Source organism: Phlebotomus papatasi, chromosome 3, assembly GCF_024763615.1.
Source record: "Phlebotomus papatasi isolate M1 chromosome 3, Ppap_2.1, whole genome shotgun sequence".
Lineage (NCBI taxonomy): Eukaryota > Metazoa > Arthropoda > Insecta > Diptera > Psychodidae > Phlebotomus > Phlebotomus papatasi.
Genome location: NC_077224.1, coordinates 89,860,040 through 89,880,542, shown reverse-complemented (window position 1 = coordinate 89,880,542; position 20,503 = coordinate 89,860,040). Strand labels below are relative to the sequence as shown.

The 20,503-nt window shown below is 32.7% G+C and overlaps 3 protein-coding genes across 4 annotated transcripts; 2 read left to right on the top strand and 1 right to left on the bottom strand.

Moving 5' to 3' along the window:
* Positions 1–1,458: 1,458 nt before the first annotated feature.
* Positions 1,459–10,287, top strand: LOC129808099 (beta-alanyl-dopamine/carcinine hydrolase). The gene is made up of 4 exons (XM_055857810.1): positions 1,459–1,996; positions 6,834–7,031; positions 7,290–7,397; positions 9,247–10,287. Exons 1-4 carry the CDS (start codon positions 1,907–1,909, stop codon positions 10,006–10,008), a joined length of 1,158 nt encoding a protein of 385 aa, XP_055713785.1. The 5' UTR covers positions 1,459–1,906; the 3' UTR covers positions 10,009–10,287.
* LOC129808102 (HUWE1-associated protein modifying stress responses) lies at positions 10,272–17,424 on the bottom strand. Of its 2 annotated transcripts, XM_055857815.1 has the most exons (6): positions 17,250–17,424; positions 16,945–17,025; positions 16,692–16,875; positions 16,472–16,615; positions 13,237–13,406; positions 10,272–12,841 (listed from the first exon to the last, which is right to left on the bottom strand). In XM_055857815.1, the coding sequence occupies exons 1-5, from the start codon at positions 17,422–17,424 to the stop codon at positions 13,280–13,282; spliced, it is 711 nt and encodes a 236-aa protein (XP_055713790.1). In that variant the 3' UTR covers positions 10,272–12,841; positions 13,237–13,279. The 2 variants fall into 2 exon arrangements, with proteins under 2 accessions (XP_055713790.1, XP_055713789.1); XM_055857814.1 differs by having other exon boundaries at positions 10,272–13,406.
* Positions 17,425–17,655: 231 nt separating this feature from the next.
* Positions 17,656–18,788, top strand: LOC129808104 (pyroglutamyl-peptidase 1). Its single transcript, XM_055857818.1, has 3 exons — positions 17,656–17,874; positions 17,941–18,182; positions 18,243–18,788. The coding sequence occupies exons 1-3, from the start codon at positions 17,659–17,661 to the stop codon at positions 18,403–18,405; spliced, it is 621 nt and encodes a 206-aa protein (XP_055713793.1). The 5' UTR covers positions 17,656–17,658; the 3' UTR covers positions 18,406–18,788.
* Positions 18,789–20,503: the final 1,715 nt, after the last annotated feature.

The following is a 20,503-nucleotide window of genomic DNA, read 5'->3' as shown; positions in this document are numbered from 1 at the left end:
AATAACCCTAATAACGCTAACAATAATTTTCTAGATTTTTGTATGAAATACTTTTCTATTTTTTTGTTGAAATCTACGAATTTATGGACCTAATGGCCTTATGCATGAGCGTAAAGCACATACGCTCTCTATGCTCTCTGCCTAAAGTCTTATGCTCATCGGAAGGCATGTTCACTAATAGGCTTTCTTAAAGATGTACACAATTCACCTTCCACTCAAAGGGTTAGCCCTAATGGCCTCTACACACTAGGAGCAATTTCTTTAAAAATATGACTTTTTAAAGAAAATTTCCCCTGTCATTGTAGGCAGAAAGGTCAGAATTTTTTAAAAAGGCAATTTTTGACGAAAATTGCTAGTACTCAATCAGTCTTTGGGGATTCATAATAACGGCAGGGACTTTAGACCCGGTTAGTCGGTAGGAATCGATTAGTCTTACAGATTAGATTACATTCACATCAGTTTTCCACTAAGCCGTCTCTCGGCTTAAGCCGTAAGTCTGTGGGCATAAAACTGAGACGCTCTATGTGATTTCCTTAGTGAAAACCTGAGAACTAATTTTTGTTTTCTACAAAACTTCTTAAAATGCTTTAAATTCAGATCTTCTAGGGGAAGGCTTTCAAGTTTCGCACACACTCTGGCTTCAAACACTTCATAGTATTCCCATATTCTTTTAATGAATCTGACCTATTTTTTCAGGAAATATTTGACTGATTTAGGACAGATTTATTAAACGAATTTGGAAAAAAATGAAGTGTTCGAAGCCAGAAAGTGTGCGAAGCCTGAAAGCCTTCCCCTATCTTTGTTATTTTCAATGTTTTTCATTTACAAAGATTGTATAATAATGTGCCAATTTGAAACTGTCATAAAATGCCAGTTTATGGACTATAAAATATTTCAATGCCTAATTCTCTTGGAATATGATGCATTATTTTTACCACAAGCCTGTCAACTTCTGAGAGCTTTCCTGTTTTGCCAAACTTTGTGGGGTTAAAATGCGGAGAGCGCTGACCACATGAGTGTCGGAAGGAAAAGAACCAGAGACAAAATTAGTGGGTCACGAAAAGGGGCCCTCTAAACAAATAATTTTTGGCAGAGGAAGTTCACATTGTTTTTTGGACAGCATGAGCTTGACCTAGAAATTGAAGTTATCGAGGGACAATTGAAATAATCTCTTGTGGTTCCTACAGAGTCCAATAATGTATCTGAGCGCTTTTTTTTTGTCTTTTAATTACGCATTTTTATGGGTGAGAGAGAGCAATTATTTGCATTAAATTTATATTGCCTTGAGAAATCTTAGAAATGTCCGGGAGAAGTCATTAATCCAATTTGGAGGGATTGATTTTTGAGTGTTTGTTTAAACTTGAAAATTCTTTTACGGCCTATTCTGAAGGTTTCATCGATATCGATCGGGTATTCTCTTAAGTTAAGAGAGCCCAGGGAGAAAGAAAATGCGTTTTGTTGCTAAACTTCAGTGAATCTTCTCTGGAGTCATTGATGGTGCACTCCCTATCTTATCAGGCGCTTCTCCGGAGACTTGTCGAGTCTCTCCGGAGGCACTCAAATATTTTTGCACAGCAAATAGATAAGGCATTTTACTGTTCGGTGGAAAATTCATCACGTGTCTCACGGACACTCGCCATCTCCTTCTCTCTCGCGCACAAATCGATCACCACGAGCGGCCCCAAAAAGCTCCGTCGCATTTCCCTCGCTCTCCAGTGCCCAATAAAACGTCCAAGTGGCCACAAGTCCAGCCACTTCAATCCAAGTGCCTCTTCATGCTTTTCCACGATAATTTCTGTGCCTATGAGTGAGATTTACAGTGTCTCAGCAATCGTGCCTATTTTTCTTTAAACAATTTTTTCCGTGAAAAATCGTGAAAGTTCTCTAAAAGTTTGATTTGATAAAAATGTCTCCTTCCGTGAGTGTCCTGAAGAGGCATCAAGCCATTCCAATACTTTATACTCGAGGAACGCACTATGAAGTAGGATTCGATGTGGTGAGTGGCTTTTCCTTATTTTCCATGTTTCCACACAAGGTGTCTCCAGGGCGACTTGCTTTTGAGGGCACATAAAAGCCTTTTAAAAATAGTAAGGAGGTCATAAATATTATCAATGTCCTTTATTAATTGTTTTTTCCACCTTTTAAGTAATCCAAAGCACGTAGAATATATTTTTAAAAAATTCCTTCACCTCATTGTAAATTAATCCATTAATTCTCTTTAACATTCTCGCACCTTTACTCTGAAGATTTTAGGCAAGATCTTCATAAATTAGGTGCTAATTTGCTGCCTTGTGCTTTCTGTGCTTTTATGTCATATATAATAATAAATATATTCTTATCAAAAGTAAATTAAACGTATCTGTAGAGCAAATTTTTTTTATAAGAATAAATTCTCTAACCTTCAATACATTTTTTTTAAATATTTAATGTAGTACCTCTGTTTAATTTCTATTACAAAAGAAATCACAAGATGTTTGAAACAGGTGGTACTCAAGGGAGAGTATTATGTACTCGGAAGTGATATACAGCTAAGTGAATAGAAGTCTCATGAATTTAACAATTTTCCAAATGAGATAATTTTATTAATAATTAGTAATTCGTTAATGAGTTTTGTTATCTGCATATGAAATATCATGCTATCAGATTTTTTTTATATCTAAATACAAAGATTTAGAACAGAAAATTTAGCTAAAATTTAGTTAAAATATTTAGTTGAAAATACAATTAAAAGGAAAAGCAAGAAAGAAAGAAAAAAATGAGTTTTGAAATTTTTCTGAAGTATTGGATATGTGAAAGGTTATAGTGAATGTGAAAATGTGAATTATATAGTGATTACTATTTTTTCTAGAATCTAGAAAAGATCTAATGGAGCAAGTACAATGGCAACTTGTTGAATTTCCATTAAATCGCTTCTAGAGACATAAACTTCCGTTCATTTACATAGTTTGTTTGCTCTAAAAAAAAGTGAAAGTTCATCAAAAATTTATTAAAAATTTTTAGAAAAAAATTGTCAAATCATTGGTAAAATCATTAATCAAATGAGATTTATTTGGTCCATTTAATATATTTTTACAGAATTTTACGTGAAAAGAAATTCATTTGAATTATTTTTGCCTAACAGAGTTTACGGCGTTATCACATTTGCACATTAAAATTTTAATGTGAATCACATTAATTGTCATTTGTGAGCGTCTAAATATGTTATTTGTGTCTTTAAGTCACTTAATATTTGGGGTTTTTCTATTTATTGATAAAGAAGTGGACTTGGCCTGCAAAAATAAGTTTAAATTTACCTAAAGCATAAATATTTTTCACATTAAAAAATTAAAGAGAAAATCGCATTAATTTTCCGCATTAATGCTATAAATCAATTTATATCAAATTTTGCGGACCAAGTCTACCTTTTTATCAACAAATAGATCAAATTTTGAATATAAAATGATTCAAACACACAAATTACACATTTGGACTCTCACCAGCGACAATTAATGTGAATCATATTAAAATTTTAATGTGCAAGTGTGATAACACAGTTAAGTTACTAAACAGTTCCTATAAAACGTAGAGAAAAAGAACATTAATGAAAGATAAATAAAAAACTATTAGATAAAAATATAGTCTATAACAGAGGCGTGCAAGAACATGTACGTCAATATGGTAAAAACGCTACTATAACAAACTTATTTTGACGTTAATTCGGTTTCAATGGTTTTTGCACACCTCTCGTCTATAACATTTATAACCAAAGTAAAGGAGAAATATTGTAGGAAACATTGAACCTGATTGTATCCAAAAAGATGGAAAATTTTGTGACGGCTCAAAGGGAACAATGGGGTAACTTTGAAAAGAATTTAATTTAGAACTTACAAATAAAAAATCCACGAGAAGGTATAAGTCCAATTAAAGAGACCAATCCAAGAGCACTTCTTCTTAATCTTTTATCATCTGAGACAATGAAGAAATTGTGAAATTACCGAAATGCACCCTAGTAGTATTTATATATTAAAAAATATTATAAAATATTTTAATCCTATCGTATTTTATTATTAACTAAAGTTTTAAAAGCATTCAGAGCTTTAGCTAGTCAGACAACGTGATGGGTATCAACATTTTGCATAAATAAATAGAATAAGATTTATTCTTACTTTACGCTAATATTTTAAAATATCCCTGGCTTAAAACGTGTTTTAAAATGACATGGAATTTGTAGAAGTATTTAAGGGAAACTGGGGCATAATTAGCCACGGATAGTATTAGACAGCAGTGGGGTACTGTAGTTCTCTTTAGGAAAAATATTGAGATAATTAATATATTTATTCAGAATATAATTAACTCCGTCCCTATTCTTTGAGATATTTATCAATTGGATTCAAATATGTTTTTCATAAATTATAAGCAGGGAAAAATTTTATTTACTAGCTAATTCTACCCCAATTTCCCTTATGCGTATATATTTGGAAATTAAATAATTAATATAGTTTTCCCCTACAGTAAAATTATTCATAGATAAAATTGTCCCAAAAGAGTAGGGTGGCGGCATTACTTGTGGCCATGTCGCAATTTTTGTCAGAAAATGATTCCGAAAACCAAAAAAAATGTGATTTGCTATTAAAACGCATCAAATATTTTTAATTTTGAGGTTTTCCGAAATCATTTTTTGACATTGTACATTTTTTTGTGGGGAGGCCATAAGTAAAAACAGTGGCCACAAGTAATGTCGCCACCCTATATTTTTGAAAATGATTCCGTGAACTACCTCACCCTCCCTTAAGTACTATTGCATGATTTTTTTTTACATTTGTTTTTCACGCTGAAGAAATCCTTTGTTCTTAACATTAATTTATGCTGATAATTTTAAATTTTGTGATAAATTTTGTCATAGCTTTGGCATTTTCTTTTGTTACTAAGTTAAAGTTTAAATGGACAGAAAATTTATATAATATAATTTGAATTGAATTTATTTATTTTGTTTCAAGTGACAGCATTTATAATTCGGTAAATTCAAGGGACACAATAATAATATTTTCTTCTTCTCTGGGTGCATTATTTATTAGGACAAAATGTTTTCTTTATTGTTTCAATATTTTCAGCACGATTCTACTGTTTTCTTGCACACAATGCAATGTTTTTCCAAGAAAAGTGAATGTTCTTGTCAAGTTGCAAGTGCAGCAAAGTCAATGGCACAATTAATCATCTCCAATTGAATTTTAAATTTAAAAATAATAACATCAACAAAATTTCCTTAAGTTAAATTGCTTCTAAATTCTCTGCCGGCGATGAGAAATTTATAATGTTATAGCACCTTAACACTTTGTTTGCAAATACGCACACAATTGATCAGTGACAAGATCAGTGATCGATAATCATTAGTTACCATTGAGTCACGAATTTTGATGAATGGAGTTCCGACATTATAGCTCAATCTTAATGTGCATTGAAGGATTAATGCCACAAATCTGCCCATTAATCTTTCAATTGTCTCACTTGTCCACTGATTTAGCTTCTGTTTTACAGAATTATACCCTAAGATCTTTGCACAGTATAGAAAATTATTTTGCCTCTAATAAATTTATGCATAATAAAAGAGTGATCATCTCTGAATTGAAATTGTTTGATGAAATGGTCAAATTGTGAATTTCGTGACTATATTTCAAATTGCAAGAATTAGGCAGTCTGGCGCTAAAGTTTATGTATATAAGCACCATACCATTGCTAGCTTCACATGTGATTGATACTCTGAAATTTCATGCTTAGGCAGTTTTGGTGAAACGATTACAGGGCATGATAAGAAATGCCATTGAAAATCTAATATTAGACCACACAGATCGTTGTGAGATTTACCGAATGCGAATAAGGAAAAAAATCTAATCTTGAAATTTTAGTTGTTTAATGAGAAATTTTGATTAATTGCTGATCGCAAATGTGATGAATCTATACGTTATTTTTGAAAAATCAAACAAGAAACCGTCTTGGATACCAAGGATGGGTAAGCTATTTTAGAACAGCTTAAGAAGAAACTTTTTTAGTTACGAAAAAAAGTTTAAGAATTAATAATTAAAAATATGATTAAAGAGACACAAACGTAAGTGTATTACTTACTAAGAGAAAATTCACAAAGCTGAAGCAACTCTAAATAAATAAGTTAAGCCGAATTAAATAACTTCGACAAGATGTCGATGAACTTTTCGATGAACCTATTACTCTTTTTCATTGTAAAATTTCATCTCGACTGAAGCATATGCTTAAATAATATAACTTCAGTAATAAGAAATAGGAAATGTAGTGAAGATAGTTTCCTGAAGACGTATACATCATTTGCAAGAGACTCAAAATTGAGGACTTCGAATTCAAAAAGGAAAATTAAATTTTAAAAAAAATTGAAGAAATTTAAAAGAAAGAAAAAATAAACAAAATATTAATATTTATTAATTTTTAGTTTTTTTTAGAGATTATTCAAAGTTTTAGCCAATCAGATGAGACAATGGGATTAAAATGTTTTGTGTGAATTAAATACTATTTAATTTGATGTGAATAAAGATTCGTTTGTGTAAAAAATCGGGTAACAAATTGCGAAAGAAATTTAGGATGTGATAAACACATTTGTGTAATTTGTTCAACTCATTAAATACTTAATAGGTAATAGGACTTAAAAGGTTATTGGTATATTTAAAAAAAAACTTAGTTTTTATTATTTATTCCAAATATTTAATTTTAGTTAATTCATAACTAAGGCATTAAAGAATATAAAAGGGTTTCTTAAAAAAAGGAAATTTTCTTCATTCTATTTATCTTTTCTGCAATTTTTTAGAATAATTTTTTCTGTTGTATTTGAGGGTCGTACCTTTGCCGCCTTAATCAGAGAATTCCTAACGCTATCAGAACCCTTGAATTCTACTTACCTGCCTATGTACAATACCAATGAAGGGCGCCAGGTGTACAATGAAACACTGGAGTCTGTACGGCGTTCCTTTCCCCAGTATATCCGGGAGTTGGAAGGAACGGCTGATGGAGCTCAGGTGGAATTTCACAAGGTGAGTCGAAAAATTGTGCAATATTGTCACCATTTAGTACCATTCTAAAACTGCTCTCAGTTGCATCACACGTGTCACCTAATTCTGTTGTCTTTTTCCAATTCTCTTCTTGTTCTTTGGCAAATCCAATTTATTGGTGGCTGAGAGAAGAGGAAGGTCATGCGGACTGACACGCGATTCAAATGCAATTCCACCATATTAATTAAATTGAATGTAAACATGCATTTAACTTGCGGGTGGTTTTCTTTTTCTAACTAGCTCTTCCTTCTACATATGGACGATATTACGCCCAAAGCTGTGGCGGGGAGGAATAGTGTTGACCAACCTATTGGATGCACCAGCATCTGTGTCAATCAACCAGGGCAGGTGAGTTCAAGTTCAAGAGAAAGATATTTACACGCTGCGCTGGGATTTCAAGACCTTCTTTAAAACTTTTTATAAAATCGTCTTAAGTTTTTGATTGTACATAATACTCAGTTGTGTACATATTTATATTGAATGAGATCATAATCTGTTAGTAGAACAGATCTAAAGTTTGGAGTGGTCTCAGCTCCTGATGAAGATAATTGGACCCTTGAACTATTATTAGAAGGCTTGGTTCATAAGCTTTCGGAATATGGTACATTTGATCCGTTCAGGCTAAGTATGGTCATCCAAAACCATTTATGTCGAAAACTACTTCTGGAATCAGGGTTAATCCACAAAGATGGCACAAGGATAATTGTTAGAGGGACTTAACTCTTTCGCGTCATTAGGGTCATATATGACCCGAAAAAAAAAACATTTTTTTTGACTATTTACATTAATTGAAATCTATCGGTTTGTGCACGACATCATAATAGAACGATGTAAGATTCTTGGCTAATTTTCTCAAGACTCCAAATATTCAGGAAAAGAAAATATTTGAGATCAAAAATCACTAATTTCGAACTTTGTGAAATGACTTTTCTTTTTCAAAATTTTTTATATTAATTTTTTATTCAGCAAAAAGTTCTTTAGAAACACAAAATAGAATATTCAAAGATTGTATATTGCATATTTTGATATAATAAACTAGTCTCAATTTTCCAAAAAAGCTTGTAGAATTTTCCGGGTCATATATGATCCTATTGTCCCCAAGAGTAACAGAGTTTTCGTCCCAAACCTACAGCGAAATGTAATTGGGACATTGTTTTTCTTTGTGAAATGCAGGTGGGACATCTTGCTCCTGGACATTTCATCTTATATCTGATGAATTATAACATATTTTGCAATATTTTAGAGTATTCTGTAAGCGTCTCATATTGCGTAATTGTATTATGTGTGAATAAATATGTGAATAAGTTTATTTTTGCCAAATATCACTCAAAATATTGTGACAGTGACTGTTCAAGGGATTACCAGGAAGATTCCTTGAACACCAGGAGTACAGTGCTCATCAAGACAATCCAGTTTGTCATGGTTTTGGCCAAATTAATAACTTAAAGCAAAAAAAAACTCTTAAAAAGCCCGTGATATAGATTTTGAAAATGGTATGTACACTTCCCTTGAGGACAACAGGGTCATATATGACCCGGGGTTTTTCCGAGCTTTCACACAATGGAAATTTTTTCCCTATCTGAATTATTATATTTAATCATAAAGCATTAGGAAAAACTCAATTTTACATGAATTCATCTGCTGAATAAAAGTGGGACGCGAAAGAGTTAATGAGTATAATTTGTTAAAGAAACTTTTTTTTGAGAACCCTTCGTGCAAGAATTTAGAAATTTTACACGCACAGAAAAAAATTACAGAAATCCTTCTAATCTATTTCCTGCGGACAAATTGATAAAGATATCGAGTTGGAATGTTCTGAGTATTTAAGACATGACCAAAAAGGTTTTTTTTTCAACAACTTAAATTCTTTGAGTGCCTCTAATGCCGAAAATGAGTCAAATGGGTCTTTGAGTTGAATCAATCTTCTGCTTGCTGAACTTATTGAAACAAGAACAGAAATTGTGATGGAAGATTTATTTTAAAGTCTGTGAATGCTTTACAAATCGGTAAAAAAATGTCATAAATTGTTTTTTTTAATTATTTAAAAAATAATCTCGTTTTTTTTGAAAGACAATTTAGAAAACATTGTTTCCTCTTAAATAAAAGGAATAATTGAATTTTCTTTTTCGTGAACTGTATTTTAAATAACAAATTTCATTATTTCCAATTTGAAATTTTCGATTTGTTTCCTGATCAGGAGATAATAGGCCACAATGAAGACACTCTTCCGGAAGTTATGAATTTCTTTTATCTGGTGTCAGCTCACATTGTCTGTGATGAGCCTCAAGGGAAGTACCGAGTGAAGGAGGAGCATTTCACATCCCTCTGCTACGCTGGCCATCTTCCAGGCTACACCATGGGCTACAATCACCACGGACTGATCTTTACCATCAACACAATCAGTGCAGATACACTCTACAGCGGAAAGACTCCTCGTCACTTCATCACACGAGCCCTTTTGACTGCAGACACCTTTGTCCAGGCTCAGCACATCATCAGAGACACCGGAGTCGGTGCTGCTGATGCATGCTCCATCAATATGACCTTCCTCCGGCAAGAAGGACCCAGAGTTTTTCACAACATCGAAATGGGTCCTTCTGAAAACAACGAGAGTTATGTGGATGTGAAAACGGCCAGTACAGGGGAGTATTTGTCGCACTGCAACAAGTACTTGCGTCTTCCTGTACCGGAAGTCACTGGTCTGATCATAGATTCGAGTGTGGCACGTATGGCAGTGTTGAAGAAGTTGGGAGAGCCAAAGAACAGGGATGATGTCATAAAGATGCTGGGCGATGATTCACACAAGGTCCATCCCGTTTACCGTGCAAGACGCGATGATCCCATCAAAACCATCGCCACGGGGATTTTTGACTGTATCGCACGCACTTGGACTCTCTATTCGGACAATCCCAAAAACAATGAACCGCTTTTTGTCCTACCACTTGTTCTCCGAGATTAATCCCAGTGGATGTTCCCTTTTTTTCATCCAGAAATTCCATAGAAAAATTATTTTACTCACAACACAAGTTCACCGCATTTTTTTGTCCAAATCCGAAGATTAGGAGCCAGTCAGACACTTTCTTATCAAATTGCAGTATGTGCTTCAAATTGGCCACTCTCCAGTGATAAGGAATTTGTGTAAACATCGGCCTCTCCAAAAAATTGAGCAACATTACACTCAACTTGTAGAACTTACTATAAATAAAATTTTTGCCCAAAGGCTTTTCGAGACTTAAAACATACGACTTTTTATTCTCTTTTGATACAATTGTTGTTGTTGTTTTCACTTATTGTTGAGTTTTACAATTTTTTCAGCTCATTTCCATTTTAAAATTCTTCTGCAATGTATAATGTCAAATCCTAACACTAATTTTTTTTTATCCATTTTATACTTTTTAATTTAAATGTATAAATTAATTTACAAAAAACTCCCAAAGAAAATGTGTCTTGTATTTAAGTTAAAAAAATACACAACAATTATTTATCTTAAATGTAATGCGATATTATAATTATTCAAAAAAAAATCGAGAAAATAGTAAACTCAACACTATTGCATTTAATTAGGCAGTAAATTTTTGCATCATTTATTTCTCTTTTCCTCATTTTTTTCCTAAGGATTTAACTGTGATGGGGCCAGGATGTGCTTAGAAAATCAATCATTGGTAAAAATAGTATTGAAAAATTATATTTGCGTGTTTAAAAAAAATGAGTGATAAGTCTAGAGCAGCTTATTGTAGGTAAGATTCTTAAGGTGAGCCAACTTGAAATGCATGCAAATTCGATTTTAAGCTGATTCGCAGGTATTTTTTGAACCTACACTGAGAGAAATCCGAAAAAGTTAAAATAACATTCCGGAACTATTATTTTCACCCTGCAGTATTGATCCAAAATCGGTGTAAATATTACCCTTTTTAGGTGTATTAGGGGTTAAAGGTACCCTTTTTCATGTTAATTTTACCCTTAAAAAGGTGTAAAATTAACTTTAAAAAATGTTGATATATTTTTACATCTAGAAAGCGTTAAATTTCTGAGGAAAAAATGTTAATCGCACCCTCTTTTTTTCTCAGTGTACCTAGTCGTCTTTCTTGCACTGCAACATAAGCATTTAAAACACTAAGTGGCATTAGTATCACTATTTTATAGACAGAAAATTTTTAAATGGCTTTCTTTTGGTGAAGAGAGTAGATAAATTTTCTGAGATCTAAATAATAGACCAAAAACCAAATGGCTTTTGTCATTAATATTTGACTGCAGCAGATGCCAGCGAGCACAGTTAGCTGAAAAAAGCAGAGTTTTCAGCAATTTTTTGCTGAGTCGATCAGCAAAAATATGCTTTCTGGTCAGGAGTTCTCGAACAAAGTGTTAACCAAATATATGGAAATCACGCTGCCTCGGAAGTAAAATTTTAAGGTTAGCAGAATTCAGCTAAAAATAAATCTGTTTTAAGCTGAATTGAAATCGGTTAGCATTTAGCTCTCGCTGGGATTTAGTAGTAAATGGGCAAAATGATCAATAAATATTAATTTTCAAATATTGCATGTTGATGACAAATAGCAAGTTTGAAAACACTATTAACCCACTCCTTACCATGGTATCATACATCATACGCAAACTGAGTGATTTTAGATGATTTATTGCTGGACAATTGATATTTAAATTGCTGTCGGAAATGGATTTTTAGTTACTTTAGTCTTTCAATTGCTTGAAAAAATAGCCCGACAGAAACGGAAATACATTTTGCTATTATTTTTTCGCTTCGCGGAAAATCATTCAAAATTTTTGCTCAAAATGGCAAATGGAAAATACGAGATCCCGTCGAATTTTTTACGAATAAGAATGGAGTTGGAAGATAATTTAAACTCCTGGTTCGTTGAATTTCATGAAGTTCCTATTTGCACAAACTTTTGACAAATTTTATGAGTAAAAATTTTGTAAAATGATTATTGGCTATTTTAATCAGATCCAAATGAATATTGTGGTTAGACTTATATAATGTATGCCCTTTCGACAATAAGCGAAATGACTGATTTTTTAAATAAAAATAGCTCACATGGATTGGGAGTCTTTTAGAAAAGCAGTGTTCTTTTTATTTAACTTATCGAAAGGAAAATTATGGATAATTTTGGCACATCCTGTAGTTTAAAATTTGCATTACTGAAATACCTTCATTTTTCCTATTTTCAACATAATTTATCAATTGTCTAGATTCATGAACATTTATGTTCTTTGTGATGCTCATTGTTGATAAAATTGTGCATATATTCTCTCACAATTATTGACGTTTACCATGCCAGAGAAACAATTTCTCATGCAATTCATAAAATTTAATGCAGCATAAATAAATTGGCAAAAATGACGTGATTTTTTGTAATTTACAATATATTGATCGTTTTTGGACTATGAAAGAGAAAAGACAAGACACATAGTCTATTCCTTCAAATTACGCTCATGAATCTAGGTTTTTTTTTCTTGCACAAGAAAATGAGAAAATCTGAGAAATAATGTTCCAAAAATATTTGCTGCCTAAAAAAATTATGCAATTTGTTTTCACTTAAAATTATATACCCTTTGATATCAATGTACTTTTTGCATTATTTGGCTATGAGATGCAACTTGCATAATGCTCATTAACGCTTTCAATTTGTTTTTTTCTTCTCTGAAATCTAGTAGAAAATTGTAAAAAGGCATATCTCGATATTAAGATTATTGCGTTATCGTTTTCTTTTGTCACTCATCCTTTCTGCGCTATTTCATTTATCCTTTTTTTTTAAGTGAAGAGGAAAAGTGATTAACTGCAGGAGAAATAAGAATCAACAGAGAAAAATCACAATAACAAGTTTTAAAAAAAATCTCCAGGACAAAAAAAACTCATATTGCCAAATTTACAGTTTGAGGAAAAGGTGTACAAGAATATTATTTTTTTTTTTTGATAAATAATATTGGAATCTTATACAGATAATTATTACGATAATTTATCCAACTTTTAGCTTCCTTCCTTCATTTCTAAATGTTTTCTTTTTTTAAAGAATTGAATTTTCGATTCAGTGTAGTGAATTTGTTTCTTTTTGTTTTAATATTCTTTTTTAGAGTTTAATTGTGTTGATGTTTTTTTTTTCTTTTGACTTTTCTCTATCATATACTTTTTGAATTTGAAAAATTTTGGAGAAAAAGTTTCTTTTAATGTTACCTTTTGTGGTGTGGAGTGTATCTCCTCACTCTCTTCTAAAACCCTACAAGAAACGCTGTCGTTTACTGCTTAAGGATTGAACTTCCATATTGACATCTAGTGAAGGACTTGCCGGACGTTTACAGTGGCGGGCTACTTCTCCGGTAACGAACGCATAAAGCTCAGGACCCCTGAAATTGTCAGTGATTTTTTCTTACTTAGAATAATTAAGAAGAATATGTAAACTAAAATTGAAATTTATTTATCGGATAAACTAGTCAAGTTTCTCAAATATGAACACTATTTAAACAAAATTATTATTAAGTAAATAACAAAAAACACATTCATGTGAGATTTTGTACTTTGAATTAAAGTGTTTCAAGGCAAGTTCAAGTGTTTCATTGTGCCGTATTTCCTTTTCTTTGAAGGATAATATCCAGAAAGCAGTAAAGAAGAATGGTTCTTAATTCTAGAACTAGGACTAGACTTTTCTTCATATACAGGGGGTCCCGGGATTATGTACATTTTCGGGACCGAAGAAAACTGTGCGAAATGGCATTATGCACCCAGAAAATTTGCATAAGCGTAGGAGACTTCTATCGAATAAATTACTGGAACGTCGTAACGGTCGTAACATATCGCTCCTTGGAAATTACAAGGGGTTAACTCACTTTTTTTTTTTGCAATCTTGAGATTTTAATGTACTTAGAAAGAGAATTTAATAAATTTTCAGATGATGTTACTAATTTTCGTTCTTAGAAATATTTTTCAAAATTTTACTCTTATTGATTGCTTACGTCATTTTGTTTAAAGGGGCACAAAATATATTAATTTTGTTCAATTTTTTGTGAAACAAGGTAGTAACTCAAGGGTATTTCTAAAAACAATAGCTCCGAAAGGTTGCCAAATATTCATAATTTATATAATACGTTTATGTAATTTATATAATACAAATGTACATAATTTTTCAAGCCCCTGTAACCTCTAAAAAATCTTTGTGAATTCACAGTCAGTCGTTTGAATTTGAAGAGTTCATATTTGAGGATTTCTACTGTAAGCCAAACTGAATTGTAAGTAAAACTTCAGACTAGAAATTTAGCCTAGTTCCTGAAGATTTCAATATCCAAAAATACAAACCATCAAATTGATTTTTCAATATTTTATAAATCGAAAATGCTATACATATGTTCAAAAGGCTTTTAAATGTTAGGCATAAAAAAAGGAATTGACGTAAAATGCCATTTTGAACTTTTAAGTGTTAACCCTTTAAGTACGATTGAAACACCGGTGTCCCATAAAGAAAATAATTTTTCCTGACTACCTAAAGTTATTTTTTTCTTATGTCTGTACATAATTGTAAAGTAGAGAAGGAATCTAGAATATTTTTTGCAAGTCTCTAACTATTTGCTATGTAGTAAATATTTAAGCCCAAAAATGGCGAATTTTGAAATTCTCAAATTCATAATTGATTTTATTTATTTTTTTATACTTCAGATTTTTTTTTAAGCAAAACCCTTTTGGCAATAAAAACTACAATACTCATACGTAATATTTTTCATTAAAGCGAAAAATATTATTCATTGGTATTTTCAGAAAAATTACTTAAATTTTTGGGCAATTTTTGTCCCTATCATTCATAGAAGCACAAAATACACCAAATTAGACTCTGTTGGACTTTTTAAGGTTAGATTTAAGACTTATCATTGATTATGTTTCTCAGTTTAATTTTTATTGTTTATTTTCAGTCCGTAAAAAGTGCCTCGTCGTTAAAGGGTTAAAGCCTCCGGCACATTTTTTAGATCGGGAAAATTTTATGAAGTACAAATTACCGTCCATTTATTTTCAAATGGTTTGCATTACGTCTATTGCATTCTTTTGTACTCAAAATTATATTGAACTAAATTAATTTGGTTGTTCAGAAGAAGAAGAAGAAGAGTCCGAAAGAGTGATGTGAATTTAGATTATCTGAAATTATCCTGATCTAAAATGTGTGCCAGAGCCATAAAAAAGATTTCAGCTACCTGAAACTGCCCCAGCCTTTACAATAATACCGTTAAAAAGTTTAAAAAAAAATCAGTAATGCCAAAACTTTTGGCTTAGGCTCACCTTTTTGGAAAATTTTATGAAATTAAAATTCACGAATTTTGCAAATGTCTATTTCACTCTTTTACATTCTTCTTCTTCTTTTGAATATCATGGCTCCGGCACACCTTTTAGACAGGAAAATTTCATGAAATCAAAATTCACATCCCTTTCTTTCTCACACGTTTAGCATAAGTCTATCTCATTCTTTCTCACTTAAAATTCGATTGAGCTAAATTAAATTTGCAATGATGTTTAAAAAAGAAAAGAAGAAGAGTGCAAAAGATTCCTGATCTAAAAGGAGTGTCGCAGCCATCATAACCCAAATTCAATTTAGTTCAATTTAATTTTGAATACGAAAGAGTGGGAAAGATTATATCCGAAACGCTTGAGAAAGAAAGGTATGAAGTTTTCCTGATCTAAAACATCCAAAAAGGTGATAGATGCACAAATTAATTTATTCAGGCATAATGTGGGGTACAGTAGACTCTCTCTCAATCGGGAATATGGGGCAAAATGTCATCCGGTTTAGCGATAGAATTGAGCGTCAAAGCCTTTGTAAATTCCACAAAAAGCGCTCAATTATAAAGAATAACGATAAAATAGGAAGAACTACAGCGAATTTGAGCGAATTAGCTTCATAATTAAACGTGAAAATTGTTAACAAAATTTGTCACCCGATTGAAAAAGAGCCGATTTAGTGAGAGTCTACCGTATTAGCATTTGAGGGGTCGCACCACCCTATACTGTTGTAAACTAATATTCATTATTTGCAAAATGCTGATTTCAACCATTTTTTTTTACTTAATAAAAAAATAGAAATATTGTTTATTTTAAGAATTTAAACAGATTTTCTCAACAAAAAAAGATAATGCAAACAAATTGACGCAAAGAAAGCCAAACACCATCATGTGACAATAACTTTAAGCACCCTGTTAAAGAAATTGTGTAATTCTGGATAGTTATTCAATGCTAATGAATATGCATTAATTTTATAATTAGAGCATATTTAGCAGGAAAAAAAGGAAAGAAATGTCCAGTTGTAAGGAAATTTAAAATAAACTATTTTATTATTTGCATGAAAAGGCAATAATTTAGGAAGCACCCTGTGAGAGGGTGTCTCTAAAATTGTTCTAAAATAAAAAATTTCTCAATTGGGGACAAAGGATCTTACCTGGATCTTCTTGCTAAGGCTTCTTTGAACGTGTGCATCTCAGGCTCGCTGGCCAGAGGCAATTGAGGACTCACAAAGGGTGTTGCACCATGTTGCATTAGATTGTGATGATTGTTAATGTGTGCTTCTGGCTTTGGGGATGATCTGAAAGAGAACAAAGGAAGGGACATTTGTTGGATTGTGTGGATGTTGGGAAATTCGGGAGGGCAGTGTGACTCACCTCAATTGGGAAGCTCGAGATACATGAAGAGGCGGTGGTGGTTTCCCAGCCAAGTAGGAGAGGAGATCTTCGCGTCTGATGTTTCTTCGGCGCTTCTTGGCCCAGGCAGCGATTTCTTTGTTACGTCTTTGGTAGCCACATTGCACGGCAACATCGCCAATTCTCCTGAGACCTTCTGTGGAGTCTGTGGAAAGAGATTAAGATGTTAGGAAATAGCTGGCAACTTGGAAATTGGCCCAAGGAGGAAAAGTACCTTTGTAGAGTGTAGTTATCGTTCCGGCAGCAGTTTGAAATGGCAACCAGAGTAGTCCGGAATCGTTGCCATTTGTTCGATCTGTGAAAACGGACGCAACCAGAAGCATAATCATCAATTCCCATCCAAGAATACAGGATGCAGCATTTTGGGGAGATGAGCATGGGAGTAAGTGGACAAAAAGATGGTATTTATGAGTGAAAAATCAAACAAAATGTCTGACAAACTTAGCCTTGTCCTTGACTTGTGTCTCATTCTGACCACAAAAGAAATCCATCTGTGCCTTCCATGGGCCAAAAGCTTACCTTTATAGAGCTGAGCCACTGCTGTAGCTGACTCCTGGAAGGATCTCCACACATTCTTGATAACAGCATCTCGCTCTGCGATGAGTTCAGTCTCGAAATTTGGCTCAGACTCAATTGCTTCCATGTACTGATTCTCAATGGCAGCTATCCAGCTCTCCTCGCTATCTGACTGCATCCTGGTCACACTTACTTTCTGCCACACTACACGGAAAACACTTTAGCACAATTTGTGACGGATTCTATGCACTTTTGAACACCACACGGAGGAATTTCAACAAGGAAGAACAATTTTCAGAGCCATGTTGAATGATTCCATTCCATCTGACAACTCCGAACGTCACTCAACCCAGCTGAACCTAGAAATGCTACTACAGCTACTATTTCAGTACTCGAAGGCTATCGCGCAGTGATGGGCAGTGAAAGTCCTGAGAACCTCATTTTTGTGACCGGATTTGGGCCCTTTGCTGGCCATGAGTCTTGTAACGCGAGCTGGGAGGCTGTCAAACTGCTTCCGGATGAAATCACAGTCCACGAACAGCGATATCGTCTTCAGAAACGCGAAATCCCTGTAGTGTATCGTGACGTAGATAGAAATGTGTCTGAGATTTGGGATCAAAATCCTCTGGTGAGCTTCAAAATTGTATCAACAGCTCCTCTAAGTAGTTTATTGCTTCCTAATTATTTTCTGTAGCTTGTCATTCACTGTGGAGTACATACAGTAGCTTCAAAAGTCTGCCTTGAGAAATATGCCTACAAATCGTCCTACTGCAGCAAAGATTGGGAGGGAAACTGCTTGTCCAGTAGTTCAGCTGATCTCTGTAGACATGGGCAGAACTGCGACAAGTTAGAGACGGCATTCAATGTTGAAAAAATAGCCGAAGATCTCAATAAGAAGCATAAAGACATTTTTTGTGCCTCTGTGGACGTTGGACGGTGAGTCACATGCTCCAAAAAAAACGCCCCCAAACCAAAATAATTAACCTTTTATTTCAGTTATCTCTGTGGCTACATTTATGTCAAATCTCTGGATTACAATCCCTCCAAGACTCTGTTCATTCACGTACCCAAAGTCGATGTCATCAGTCCTTCAGAGGTGCAGCAGGGAATTCTGGATGTGATTCAAAAATGCCTCGAGCAGATAAGAGATTCGCAATAAAAGATTTTATGGTAAGACTAAAAAAAACTTTTAATATATCAGTTATATTTTATTAGAACTTTCAACCTTTAAGAGATAATATAATTTTTGGGGTTTCTTTTTTATTTTCTTTTTGTCAATAAAATTCTTGGACACAATTTGCAACAAAAATACATACAGATATACAGAGAAAAATCCTCTGAAATCTTTACATTTTAAAAAAATCCAATTTAAATATTAAATATCTCAAAATGAAAGATAAATACTTTTCATTCCTTTATTGTACCTCCTAAAATATTTACATGATGTTGCACTTTCCTAAAGATAAAATAAAGAAAATGAAAAACCAATTGGTGTTATACATTTTTGGATTTTTAAAATAAATTATAAAATACAGAAAAAAACTCTTTTTTTTTTGAAATCTTTAATCTTTTAGAAGAAGATTGATTTTGGTTTAGTTTCATCGTAACTATTAAATTTAGTTTTAGTACATTCTACAATTAAAATTAAATTGACTCTGTTTCATGCGAGAAAACTAATATTAATGGAAAATTTATTTTCCTTTTTTTTAATTACATTAACATCATCTATCAGATGACGCAACTAACATTTTAATCATCAGTTATATTATTCTTTTATGAACTTGCATTTATGTAATTCAAAATTGTAGACGGGATGTGCTGATTATTAGAAAATTCGCTGATCAAATTTTGGAAATATTGGAATTTTCACAAAAAAAAATCATTGGATACATAGGATATAAAATTGCACGCCATTTGTTTCAATCCATCCCATATTTTTAGGCATTTAGAATTAAGTTTCTTGAGTAAACTCCACCTAAAAACAATTTTAAGCCACACCCCTTTAGTAGCAATATTCAATTTAAGTCCCACAAAATTAGGGAAACTTTTTGAAAATGTAGTACAATTCCTCCCATTTGATCACCGGTTCTAATACACTTAAGTGTGCTGAAATTTTTCTTATTACTTCATAAAAATGTATTTTTATTGTATTTATTGTTGTAAGTGTTTTGAAATTGTTGTAAGTGTTATATTGCATTGTATTATATTTATTTTTCATCTTGATTGTGAAACTTCCCACCTCTCTTGCGGCCATCGCCGTCTTAGAATGTCAAGAAATGTCTACTCAATAAGGAGACAAGGTCAAGCTGTGACAGCCGTTTGGCATGGAGGGTAAAAAAAAGTAAATAAATATATTATAAATTATTATAGAGTAAGATTTACGAGAAGAACACTAAGTTCAGCCCTAAATAAAACAATTTAAGAAAAAAAACACCCACTCTATTTTTCTGGGGGCGTGGCTTATTTCTTAGCCCATTAAGCCAAGGACGTAGCGATGGGGAAGGCCGCATTGATAGGGCTAGCAATCAATTTTTTTTGCAATTTTTTTTAAAGAAACTGAAGAAAAGTTTTCGTGGTTCGTAATCGCTACGGTACACCTTTTAGTTCAGGAAAATTTATAGATTTAAAATTCACTTCTCTTTCTTTCTCAAAAGATCTGCATAAGTCTATCCTACTCTTCTAGTTTCAAAATTGGATTGAACTAAATTTAATTTGGTGTGATGTTCAAAAGAAGAAGAAGAAGAGCGCGAAAGAGTAAGGATAGACAATGCAAAGCTTTTTGGAAAGAAAGGGATGTTAATTTTGACTATATGAAATTTTCCTGATGTGAAAGGTGTATTGAAGGCATAAAGGGCCATTTTCCATTCAATTTTTGATCATTTTCTCGCTATATTTACCATGATTGCATTTTATTTAAAGATTGCAAGGCATTTGAAAATGTTTTTGTTTTAGAGAGTTGTAGGTTGAAATGATCTTGTTTTCACAAATAATTTGAGATTATAAAAATCGCACGTGGAAATTAATTTATGGTGAATTCTAAATAGAAAACTGGTAGAAATCTTCCCAAAACGTTACAAAGGAAAATTTATGTTTTTTTGATCCCTTTTCCTTAATGGCCTCTACACACTGTTAGCAATTTTCATAAAAAATTGTATTCTTGAAGGAAATCGTCTACAATTGCTGTTAGTGGAAACGTCAAAATTCTGTCAGAGTGCATTATTTTACGACAATTGTTCCCATGTAGAGGCCTTACAAAA

Bases quoted from the DNA above. Each gene is read 5' to 3' on its own strand.
- LOC129808102 (XM_055857814.1), bottom strand. From the start codon at position 17,424: ATGCAGTCAGATAGCGAGGAGAGCTGGATAGCTGCCATTGAGAATCAG. The intron at 16,876-16,944 runs GTACTTTTCCTC...CTCTTTCCACAG, and splicing joins GATAACTACACTCTACAAAG to ACTCCACAGAAGGTCTCAGG. The intron at 13,407-16,471 runs GTAAGATCCTTT...TGACAATTTCAG, and splicing joins GCCTTAGCAAGAAGATCCAG to GGGTCCTGAGCTTTATGCGT.
- LOC129808104 (XM_055857818.1), top strand. From the start codon at position 17,659: ATGGGCAGTGAAAGTCCTGAGAACCTCATTTTTGTGACCGGATTTGGG. The intron at 17,875-17,940 runs GTGAGCTTCAAA...TATTTTCTGTAG, and splicing joins TTTGGGATCAAAATCCTCTG to CTTGTCATTCACTGTGGAGT. The intron at 18,183-18,242 runs GTGAGTCACATG...CTTTTATTTCAG, and splicing joins GCCTCTGTGGACGTTGGACG to TTATCTCTGTGGCTACATTT.
- LOC129808099 (XM_055857810.1), top strand. From the start codon at position 1,907: ATGTCTCCTTCCGTGAGTGTCCTGAAGAGGCATCAAGCCATTCCAATA. The intron at 1,997-6,833 runs GTGAGTGGCTTT...GTTGTATTTGAG, and splicing joins ATGAAGTAGGATTCGATGTG to GGTCGTACCTTTGCCGCCTT. The intron at 7,398-9,246 runs GTGAGTTCAAGT...TTTCCTGATCAG, and splicing joins GTGTCAATCAACCAGGGCAG to GAGATAATAGGCCACAATGA.